The sequence below is a fragment of the Cheilinus undulatus genome, linkage group 16 (assembly GCF_018320785.1).
Source record: "Cheilinus undulatus linkage group 16, ASM1832078v1, whole genome shotgun sequence".
NCBI lineage: Eukaryota > Metazoa > Chordata > Actinopteri > Labriformes > Labridae > Cheilinus > Cheilinus undulatus.
Genome location: NC_054880.1, coordinates 7,407,542 through 7,419,799, shown reverse-complemented (window position 1 = coordinate 7,419,799; position 12,258 = coordinate 7,407,542). Strand labels below are relative to the sequence as shown.

The 12,258-nt window shown below is 41.4% G+C and overlaps 1 protein-coding gene across 2 annotated transcripts in view; it reads right to left on the bottom strand.

The window, feature by feature from the left end:
• Window positions 1-12,258, bottom strand: part of LOC121523992 (ectonucleotide pyrophosphatase/phosphodiesterase family member 2-like) — an 85,962-nt gene that overhangs the window by 55,639 nt on the left and 18,065 nt on the right. Inside the window, exons 4-9 of one of the 2 annotated variants that reach the window (XM_041809130.1) lie at window positions 10,185-10,310; window positions 10,018-10,078; window positions 8,285-8,382; window positions 5,385-5,464; window positions 5,102-5,221; window positions 4,679-4,746 (exon numbers count right to left, since the gene is read on the bottom strand). In XM_041809130.1, coding sequence (XP_041665064.1) covers window positions 4,679-4,746; window positions 5,102-5,221; window positions 5,385-5,464; window positions 8,285-8,382; window positions 10,018-10,078; window positions 10,185-10,310 — 553 coding nt within the window. The remainder of the gene's footprint in view (window positions 1-4,678; window positions 4,747-5,101; window positions 5,222-5,384; window positions 5,465-8,284; window positions 8,383-10,017; window positions 10,079-10,184; window positions 10,311-12,258) is intronic. The other variant, XM_041809131.1, reaches the window with a different exon arrangement.

Here is a 12,258-nt window from a genome sequence, read left to right as displayed (position 1 = left end):
TTCTGTTCAGCTCCTCTATAAGTCCATGTTTGACTCCTCAATGCTCTGTTGTTCTGAGTGTTTGGCCCTATTGTTCTGTGTCCGCGTTGATGAGGAGCGTGTTTGGAGCCATTGTCAGAGCGTCTGAGGATGTGACGAGCCCTCGTGATCGTGGAGTCACTGAAATGCTAATGACTGTGAAAGTTATCCGTCTGTGATTCAGGGAAATGAACAGGATCGTTTATATTCCTGCCATTTGCTTTCATAGTTAACCTTGACAAAGCTAACAGGATTACAGGTGAACAGATAACGGCGTTGGTATTTGAAATATAAACCTTTATTTGCTTTCATGTATTTGAAGAGATTCCACATTTTCAGCCCAGCAGAGCTCAGGACGCTGCTTTGTAAGCGGCTCCATCCTGCTACGCTGGGTTAAATCTGTCCTCGTCAGAGTAAACACGGCCTCAGGTTTTGGCCGCTGTTCAAACTTCTCTCAACGCTTCTGAGAAACCCAGAAAGTCAACTTAAACAAAGCATTCAGTCCACACAAGTCAAGCTTTGACATCTTTGTTTGGGTTTTTTAGGTTAGGTGTTTGGCTCATGAAGATTCATGCTGGGTTTCTGTCAATAAACGTATAAAATAATCTCTGCTAATGCTAAGCTAGCAGCAGAAACAGCTGAACATGGATTAAAAATGGATAAAGAAGACGTTCAACATCAGAGGCATTAGTGTGGATTTCATCTTTAAAGACGCTGGAAAGTCGCCCGGTCCAAAACAAGGCTCCGTCAGAGCTACAGAGGGGTGGATAGCATCATTAGAATGGTACAATGGAGGAAAAACAAGGGAGTGGCTAAGATAAATGCCTCAAAAGTTGCTATAACCTACGTCTGCTCTCGTCCTATACAACAGCACGGATCTCAGAGGGTTGAATACTAGCGGTGTGCTAACAGCTAGCAGGTGAAAAATAACAACTGCAAACTTGAATGCCTTTTAACCCTCAGAGCTCCAGCGGCACGGATCCATGCCACAGACACACCCCTTTGTAAATTGCTTGGTAACCTTTGAACCGTAGGTCATAGGCACTAACTTGTTTTTTCCTGTGAAAGCTGTGTGTTGTGCCTTTCTAAATATGTTCTTCATGCATTCGTAGCTCTTTCAGAACATTTTCTAGTGAGCCCAGAACTTGGCTGACTTCCCGGGGTCTCTGAAGACAGAGTTGTCGTAAACAACAAGAAGCGACACAGTTTAGAAAAACGTTAATAACTTTTGAACCATACTTCATAGACACTCTCTTGTTTTTTCCTCTGAAGCTGACTTTCTTGTCATTCGTTTGATACCTTCAATGTCTCCGTAGCCCTTAAGGACGCCATTGTAGCAAGCCCGCATTTCAGTGACTTTTCGGGGTCTTTATATATTAAATCCACGGCGTTAGATCTGATAATAACATCTTTTTGTCCATTTTTAATCCATTTTCGACCATGTACTTTGGCTTTCTTCGGTGGGTAGCGCCATATTTGTTGAGGGCAACATTTATATGCAATGCATTGTGGGAGTTGTAGAAGACCAAATAAATCTAACTGCAAAAAACACACGGACTTTCTCTTATGTATACGAAGATATTCTGAAAACCGTCAGTCACAGAATATTTATTTTTCACTATTTGTCCCCAAGAGATGGAGAACAAGTCTATGCAAAGAAAATGCTTTATCACTGTTGTTTACTGTAATCTTCTATCGATAAAAATCTTTGAGTTTCAAATTCTGATTTGTTTAGTTTTTTCTTTTGTCTTTAGAGTCATAACTTTTTCATAATTTAAGTGACATTTCTGGAGTAGATATATTCTTAAAGCCCAGGTTGTCCTGAAAAAAAAAAGATGTTTAGAGCTTGACTGTTCACCACAGGGTTGATGTTTCACAAACTTTTTAAGAAAAAGTCCAGACGAGACATGATGGTGAAAAAAATAGGTGTGAGCTCAAAGGGTTAAAGTGAACATAGTTTTACAGGCTAAGCCTCATAAAGGCCTGTTAGAACTGACAGGTGGCCTGTAGGTGGCGCTCAAGGCTTATAAATATGGGGGTCATGTTCACAGCTCGCCAGCTGTTACACAGTCATGTCTTTTTAGTCAACAATGATATAAATCTAGTCAAACAAACAACAGTTTGAGACCTCAGTGGTTAAGGCCCCATATACGGGTTCAAATCCGGCCTGAGGCCCTTTACCGCATGTCTCTCCCCTGCTCTCGTCCCTGTTTACGACTCTATCCACTATCCTCCTCTATCAAATAAAGGCACAAAAATGCCCAAAATGAACCTTAAAAAAAAAAATTGTTTGAGACCTCTTTATAAAAACAGAAGCTGGCCTGAGCTCAAAGATCAGTGAGGCACTGATTGTCCACACACCTTTCCCAAACACACAGAATCGATGTGGCTGCAGATGCCCCTATAGGAATAAACACCGTCTACAGTAGAGTTAAAAAAAAAAGCAAACAGGAGGCAGGAGATGCTACACCGGTTCAGCTAACTCTACAAGTTAAAACAAAAAATATATATATAGATAAGAAAGTTGAAAGTTTGTAGTGTGGGCATTAAATACTGCATTTGTATCTGATGTTCAACAAAGTCATGTGATGTGGAGATCATGGGCTTGTAGTACTGTGGATTGCTAACTGACACTAGTGAGGTACACTATATTGCCAAAAGTATTCGCTCACCTGCTTTAACTCATATGAACTTCAGCGACATCCCATTCTTAATCCATAGGGTTTAATCTGACACGGGTCCACCCTCTGCAGCTAGAACAGCTTCAACTCTTCTGGGAAGGCTTTCCACAAGGTTTAGGAGTGTGTTTATGGGAATTTTTCACCATTCCTCCAGAAGCACATTTGTGAGGTCACACACTGATGTTGGACCAGAAGGCCTGGCTCTCAGTCTCCGCTCTAATTCATCCCAAAGGTGTTCTATGGGGTTGAGGTCAGGACTCTGTGCAGGCCAGTCAAGTTCATCCACACCAAACTCTCTCCTCCATGTCTTTATGGACCTTGCTTTGTGCACTGGTGCACAGTCATGTTGGAACAGGAAGGGGCCATCCCCAAACTGTTCCCACAAAGTTGGGAGCATGGAATTGTCCAGAATCTCTTGGTATGCTGAAGCATTCAGAGTTCCTTTGACTGGAACTAAGGGGCCAAGCCCAGCTCCTGAAAAACAAGCCCATGCCATAATTCCCCCCCTCCACCAAACTTTACACTTGGCACAATGCAGTCAGAGAAGTACCGTTCTCCTGGCAACCTCCAAACTCAGACTGGTCCATCAGATTGCCAGATGGAGAACACGATTAGTCACTAAGAGAAGGCGTCTCCACTGCTCTAGAGACCAGTGGCGGCGTGCTTTACACCACTGCATCCCACGCTTTGCATTGCACTTGGTGATGTATGGTTTGGATGCAGCTGTTACCATGGAAACCCATTCATAAAGCTCTCTACCACTGTTCTTGAGCTAATCTCAAGGCCACATGAAGTTTGGAGGTCTGTAGCCATTGACTCCGCAGAAAGTTCGCAACCTCTGTGCACTATGACCTCAGCATCCTCTGACCCCGCTCTGTCAGTTTACGTGGTCTACCACTTGGTGGCTGAGTTGCTGTGGTTCCCAATGGCTTCCACTTTGTTCTAATACCACTGACAGTTGACCGTGGAATATTTAGGAGCCAGGAAATTTCACCACTGGACTTGTTGCACAGGTGGCATCCTATCACAGTACCACGCTGGAATTCACTGAGCTCCTGAGAGCGAGCCATTCTTTCACTAATGTTTGTAGAAACAGTCTGCATGCCTAGGTGATGATTTTATACACCTGTGGACATGGAAGTGACTGGAACACCTGATTTACATTATTTGGATGGGCGATTGAATACTTTTGGCAATATAATGTATGTAGTATTCTGTATTCATGTTTGAGTTCTTCGTAGTCGTAGTAATACGCAGTCCAAGTCCATTTCAGCTGTAAATATCTGTAAAGAAAATGTGACTCTGCAGATGCACGCATGTCTTTGCAAACTGGGTAAAATCAGATCTGTGGCTTCTTTCCTGCATGTCCCTTCAAAATAAAAGCATAAAAGCTCCATAATAAACACAAAAATACAACTATAGCCAAAATAAAAATGGTGATTAAGACGGAATTATGCCCAAAGAGGTGTTCAATCATAAGGGATTAATGGGCGACATGAAAGCGTGAACCGTCCAACATGGAGCGCCTTCATGTTGCTATGGTTACCCCTCTCGTCTAACAGCAGCAGCACATTTAACAGTGCAAAGAATTTTTGACTAGAAATATTCAAGAAGTTTTATAGGTGTCCAAATATCAAAAGTAAATGGACACCCATCAGCCAATCAGAGTCGAGTATTCACCAAGACCATGGTATAAATGCTAATAAGGCTTGTTTTAAGTGGAATATTTCACCCAGCACAGTTATGGTTAAGGCTCGGATTGATCTGGGAATGTTTAGACTTCATCACCGTCTGAAACAAGCACATATTTCTTTGTTTTGTTTGATTTAAATTCCAACTTTGAGAACTATAAAAACATTTTTGACAAATACACAACAGAAACCTAGGCATTCATAGCCTCAGAGACTATCTGACGTCTGTCTGAGAGTATGAAGGTTTTTGAGTCACCAGTGCAGTGCTATTGAAAAGTATTCCTGTACCAACTTAAGTACCAAGGCCAGAAGAAAGTGCCCGCCTTCACTCCTTGTTCCTGTGACGTGATCCAGATCTGTGAAACACAAAACATCATCATCAGGAAGATCTGTGGCATCAAAACCTAATAAAGTTTACAATTATCCAAAAACAATGACTTTTTTAGTCCTGCTACTTTCAATCAAATACGAAGATGACATATTTTGTAAATCAGCACTTTTGTTTTTGATTTATATTTCACTAAATGTTCGAACTTTTTTAGGAAAGGGATTCATGGATAAAGAGGTATAAAACGTAGCAGTGCCAGTAAGTTTGAGCAGGAAACAGCTCCAGACCAAATCTAGCCTTAAATAAACATTTATTTACTCTTATTTTCATCTTAAGTGTGTTTCAAGCATCCAATCAGAGTCCAGTATTCAGAGCTCACTCACAGGCTGCCCGCCCCACCAGCGGTGGTTGAGTTTCTCTCTGGTTCTCAGGCTGAAGGTGGCATTGAACACCGGGTCGTGCATGGTGTTACCCACAATGCCGTGGGACTCTGGGTAAAGGCCCTGCAGAGAAGTGGGCTGTGGTTAAAGCATCCTGCAGCAGGGTCTCAACATGACAAACATGAGTGTTGACTTAACCTACAAACATGGAGAGAGCATGTTCCCTGTCCTGATTTACTGACCCACATGATGAAAACAAGAACCGCCTGAGGACTGTTCCACTCACCGTGGCCAGGGTGTATAAGTTAGGGAATGTTTTTGATGGGTAGACCGGCCGCATGTATGGTGACGTCGTACCACACGATCCTGAGAAGAGACAAATGTTTGAGAGATGGAATATAAGTCATCTGACCAATCTTAGTATTCACTGTCCGGGACTCATGTATTAAACATGCACCTAAAACCTGGACATGATGTACACCAGAAACATCCACATCAACCAAAACGCTTTACATCTGCATGCAACGCTCCGTTTATCATCACAATCCATGCGGAGATGTACCGGAGACAACCCAGTATTCATTACACACCTGTAGCCCCCTGGAGTTAAATATAAAGTATATTTACAGCCTGCATTACCTGATTTAAAGCACAATTACCATGCATTATCAGACAGTCTGTTTGGAAATTTTTAGACTACTATTTGTTTTTATCTAAATGCCACATGCACTGAGGGAGAGGAAAAACCCTCTGAGCCCTCAGCTAGCTTTTAACCATTGAGTCTCTCCTGGACTTTTTGTCTAAAAAAGCTTGTAAAACATTAACCCTGTGGTGCACAGTCAAGCTCTAAAGCTCCTCTTCTTCAGGAATACCTCGGCTTTAAGGTCACATATTTGACACCTTTAAGACAAGTTTATGTTGGTCTCAGAGGTCCCCAAAACATGCCTGTGAAGTTTGTTTCTGAAAAAACACTCCAGTATTGGATGTTTACATGTCTAAAAAACCCTCTGGTTCAGCCCTGCTCAGAACCAGCTGTTTCTGTGTCTGTGGCTTTAAATGTTACTGAGCTGTCTGACTCCGCCCCTCTCAGGACAAAGATGTGGCCCTCCTGATCCTTCTCTCAGCTAACGATCAGGAGAGCCACATCTATTAAGCAACATCCATTTCCTGAGAGGGGCGGAGTCAGACAGCTTAGTAACATTTAAAGCCACAGACACAGAAACAGCTGTCTGACCCCACCCCTGACCCAGCCCTTCTCAGGAAATAGATGTGGCTTTCCTGATCCTCCTCTCAGCTGGCACCTGAGAGGAGGATCAGGAGAGGAGGGCGGAACTTTCTTCCAAGCGGGGAGGGCCAACCAAACCGGGGGGTGGGGAATGAAAATCTGAGAACAGCTTGTTTCAGCACACATTTTCTGAAAGGTGGAGAAAGGGGGGGTGGTCAATTTTTCGGTTTCTTGGGGGGATTGTGGACAGGCCTGGGGCACAGCCTTAAAAGTGTGTTTGCATAATATGTGACCTTTACGAATATGTGTGCTGCAGCAATGTCACTGGAAATTTAAAAATGCTGACATGTTGACTATAAAGGCAAAAGAAAAACTACTCAGAAATTAAAACTCTTTAGACTTTTATGTATTAAACACAGTAAAATAATGACTACAGGTGACTGAGGGACTAAAGAATAAAAAATTAATCATTCTTTGATGAAAAGTCTTTCTAATACTCCCATTAAAGTCCTTTGAGTTTTGGAATTTGAGTCATTATCTAAAGCAGTGACTCTGAGGGACACGTCACGGCCTCTCTGTCTCTTTCTCTCTATTACGAGTCATAAGGCTCTCCTCTTCAGTTGACAAGTCTGTGCACATCTTCTGTTCAGCAAAGCATGACAAGATGACGGACCAGCCTGCAATTGGTTGTCACAGACCAGTCACAATGCATCCTGGGATACAGACAATATGGTGGCAGGCTAACTGGCTTACTGCACAAACGATCAAGAATAGATTGTAAATGGATGAAAAGATGTGTGCTATCAGCGTTAGTGGTGTGGGTTTCATCTTTAGATACTCCAGAAAGCCAGCAGAGTTCCAGGCTCACTAGAAAACGTTCTATCACAGCTATAAAGGAGAGGATAGCGACATTAGAATGGCACAATGGAGGACGATTTATGATTCAAAAGTCTTTGAATAACACGAGTCTCTTCCTGTCCAACAGTGTCCTCAGAGTTAATCTGACCATCTGTCCTGTTGTAACTCAGTTTGCCACAGAAGTGTGTGAACAACACTGCAACTATAAACCATAGTAAATACAGCGTCCACAGGTGTTGTGAGGCTCAGTAAAGGTTCTGCACACAGAAGGTAATGTGAATGAGGAGCATCAAAGTGCAGTAATTCTGAGGCATATGTTGACTCAACTATCTATTCACATCAGGAGTGATGCAATTTTCCAAATCAATGATGCATATACTTAAAAACACTCGCACTGCAAAAGTCTGCATGTTTTTGCACCATTCTCTGGTAAAGTGAGGCGCATTAGAGCTGCAGATCAAAGTTTTATCCTGTTATGTGAAAACAGGGCTGCACACTGGTGCTATAGCAGCCCTGTGATTGACAGGTGACCAGTCCAGGGTGTACTCTCCCCTCACCCCATGCCCCCCGCGACCCTGAACAGGATAAACAGTGTAGAAAATGCACGGATAGAATGGAACCAGATCTAGCTGTGCACATAGCACATTTGGTTCACTGATATTCTTAGACGTGTGCTGCATGGCAAAGCTACGCTGCTGCTGTGAATGCTTACACTGACTTGCTTTACACTTCTAAAAAAAGTATTTGTAAATTTATCATGTGTCTGTTGTGCAAAGGCTTTGAAGCAGCACTCTCTGATCAGACTGAATGAAACTGGTGCTGAGGTGTGGGCCCTACTTGCTACAAGTGCTTGGTCTGACCAGCTTCTTGTATAATAAGGTTTTAATTGATGTGGTTATACCGTTTACAACCAGAGAGTATGTGCAGCGTCTAGAATCATGACTCCAAACTGGTTTACTTTCTGATCGGCTTGGCACCAGGATGAAAAATATTTCTATAAGGGTTTTCTGAAATGCCGATGGAGAATTGAAATGAGGATATTTACTTTTACAGTGAGCCGTCTCTCTATGACCTTAAAGGGCTGAGGAGTTAAGAAGACGTACTGAGCTTGTGTATGTTAGGGATGACAGATCTTCCCTTCTTCAGGTAGGAGGCTCTGAATCCATCGACGGACAGCATGATGAGAGGAGGACGGATGAATCTGAGGAGCACAAGAAAGTAGATTAGTTCTGTAAGGTTTGAGTAAAAGGCTGGTTATACACCCGCTGATTTAAGGCAGGGGTGTCAAACTCAAGGCCCGGGGGCCACATCCGGCCCTTGAAATGATAATATCCAGCCCACGAGATCATATCATGTTTGTATTCTAACTGGCCCACCAGCATGAGGTCTGCTGATTTATTCCAGTATAAGTTTGTTAAGCCATAAAAATCTAAAAGTAAAGACGAAGAAAGATTTCATAAAAGGTCAAGAATGTTGGGACAGAAATTAATTTGTGTTTTAATTTCATATTTTTGAGTTTGCATCTCAAGATTATGACTCAAATGTATGATTTTGACTTTTTATTTCATACTTTGACCTTTTCAACTCATAATTTAGACTTTTTATGTAATATTTCAATATTTTAGATTCCCAATTTTAAATTTAAGTCATATGTTGACATTTTCAACTTCTTACCTTGGCTTTTAAATCCCACATTTGGACTTTTAAACTAATGATTTCAATTTTTTCACATATTTTGACATTTCAAATTCAGAACAATTACTTTTATATCATATTTTGACTTTTAAACTCATGATTTCAATGTTTTTCTTGTATTTTGACATTTTAAATAAAACAAAAATTACTTTTAATATCATATTTTGATCTTTTAAACTAATGATTTAATTTCTTTTTCTATTATTTTCACATTTAATTTTTTTTACTTTTTATATTATATTTTGACTTTTAAACTAATTATTTCAATCTCATATCTTGACATTTTAAATTAAAAAAAAATGTACTTTTTATATCGTATTTTGATCTTTTAAGCTCCAAATTCTAAATCAAAATCATATTTCTAACTTTTTAAGTCATCAATTTGAATACTAGCTCACATTTTTAACTCCTAATTTTGGCTTTTTAATCCCATATGTTAAACTATCAGACTCTGAATTCTACCTAATATTTTGACATTTTCAACTCCTGATCTTAGATTTTAATCCTATATTTGACCTAATTGACTCACAATTTAAAATTTTAAGTCATATTTTGACTTTTAAACTCATGATTTCAAATTTGATGTCATATTTTGCCATTTAAAACTTGTGATTTCTCCTCATATATTTGCTCTTTAAAAACAAATAATTTTTCTATTTTTAATATCCTGTTCTGATCTCTTAAACTATTAAGTTGTGATTTTTAAACTTATCATTTTTACTTTTCCGCATGATTTATCATCTGTGCTGTTTTTTATATTTTATTACTGGTGAAATGAGGTTGACAGTTCTGGTTAAATGTTGACCCTGTTAGGCTCTCAGGTTAGACCTGAATCCAGAATCCGGCCCCTGCTGGGACTGGGTTTGACACCCCTGTTTTAAGGCTAATTTAACCCCTGAATCAGAGCGTGCCAGTTTCATAAAAAGCAGAAGAACCCTGAATGTGCTGTAGAGTTTAACAACAACAGAACTCTAACGCTAACATGGTCCTCATGTCTCTGGTCTCCCAGGGTTTAAAACTGGTTCAGATGTAAAAATGCTGCCAGCTCCATTTGACTAAACCTAAAAACGTAACCTCAGCATGTTTTAACGGCGCTCCCTCTTCTGTGTTTAATGGCTCCTGAGTTTGACGTCAGACTCACCCTGCAGGACACTCAGGACTCGTGATCTCCTCACAGTCCCCCTGGACCCACGAAGTCTCACCTCACATGGAAACACGAGCACAGAGTCATTAGCTGCTGAGTGCACAATCATTCTCACCTCTACCTACTTGTTTCATGGCGCTGCTCACGAAGCGAGCGCCTCCTACCTTTGCAGAGAGACTTGTAGTTAGAGCAGCAGTCCCCCTTCTCCAGACAATCCTCGGAGCAGTGACAGGCGTGCTCATCGTTCCTCTCCTCCCCGCAGCGATCCGGCGAGCACTCGAAGCCCCCCGCTGAGACAACAGGAAGGAGGAGAGCAGCTCATGATCCGTGACTTAATTACAGCAGCCTTTAAATCCCTCACAATGAAGCTGACAGGCTTATAAAAATCAGCATGAATGAGCGCGCGGAGCTGTGACTACTTACAGCTCAGGCACCTACGGTCTGGTAGAAATTAGCCCATTAGAGGGAGAGCAGCGTTGTAGATCTCTGGAGCTACAGTGCTTCTGGAAAACGTCCCAGCCTTGTGTCTTAATATGTTCAAGATGCACTTTTACTCTCACCAAGCCAGCATCCAAACAGATTCATGTTTGTGTTTGCAGCTTTTTGGCTGCTTGGTTTCTCCAGAGAGCTCTGATCATGTCGTGTACACGGGGACTTCTACAGGAACCACTGCTGCTCTGGGCTTTAACAAACACATTTAACAGTAAATATCTACCTTTAACACAAAATATCACAGCTTAATATCACCGACAGTAACAGGGTCTATTTTCAAGATATGCACTAAAGATATTAGTGAATAAAAATAAAAGTAAAGTCTGGAAATTTGCACCAAAAATGATATCTTGATATTGTTTTGCTACATGTCTGTACCACTGCAACAAAACAAAAGTCCTAGACACCAAATATTGGACATTTTCTGAGCAATGAAACATGAATCCTCCTTGCAGTTAACCCGCCAATATAACTCCATCCAGGAAGGGCATTAAACTCTAAATATGACGTAGTAGGCATACATATAGTTTGTTTTGTTTTTGCATTGTGCCTAATGCCACACTGTACTGTACTCCTCAGCACCCAGGCCAGACTGAGCACTCAGAGCAACAAAACACATGACAAATTAGGCGTGCACCCCAGAGGAGCAACCATGTAAGCTAGACAGGAAGCTGTTGGCGTGTCAGTCCAGGATCGTTCACTCTCAGGGGAGCCAGAAGGTAAATTAAACTGTTGCAGAAGCCGGTCAGGAGAAAAGCACACACACCTTTTCCACCAATGAAAGCTTCCAGTGTGGATCTTTTTTCTTCTTTGATAATGAAATGTCCAGTTCTGCTCAAACTGCTAATCTCTTAACCCTTTACCTACTGAGCTGACGCCAGCGCTGTGTTTTATATGTCCGGAGTATTATTCTGTCAAAGCTTGTCTTATCAGGAAAGCTGAGAATTGTGGGCATGCACACATATATGGTTCATTACGGTACTCGCAACCATATAAGGGCATTCATAGCAAAACACCATAGCAAAACACCAGAAGTATTGTGAGACAGCTACACAGATTCTCAGCACTGTAAGTCTTCGAAAGTTTGCTCAATCTAAAAAATTCCAACGCTGAAAGAGAGCTGAGAATCTGTGCTTTCCGGCAATATATGATGTGTGGTATATATATTACGGTAATGTCGAACAGCACAGCAAAAACGGCAGCTTTGGCAGAAGACGAGTGAGAAAGGAGAGTGAAGGAAGAGAGTAAAAGGAGAGCGAGCGAGAGTGGAGTTTTGTTTTCTAAATTAGCGTTAGTGGCATTTGTGCGTGTCTGTCAATGTGCAATAACAATATGTTATGCTGCGTTCCAGGCAACTCGTAACTCATGTTTTTCCCACCTGTAACTCGTGAATGTGCACTGGAATGGCAGTCAAACTCGTAACTTCCCACCCGTGAACTCGTACCAGATCGATGTACTCCGAGTTACGACTTGTGACGTCACATCACTGCCTCTAACGATAGAAAAAGTTTATCATAGCAAGGTATTGCTCCAACGTTACTCATCTGCTAAGGTTAACGCGTCATTGGCAGCTTCTCTGGTGTTAGCTAGTTTTCAGTGCATTAATCAATACAAAATACATTTCAAAATAACAACAAATACCGTAAAATGAAAAGTATAAGCTTCTGTTACCCTATGCACCGTTTCCCCTCCTCTGTTTCACTCAAATGAGCAAGTTGCAGGCTCCTTTGGTGATTGAAATGATAA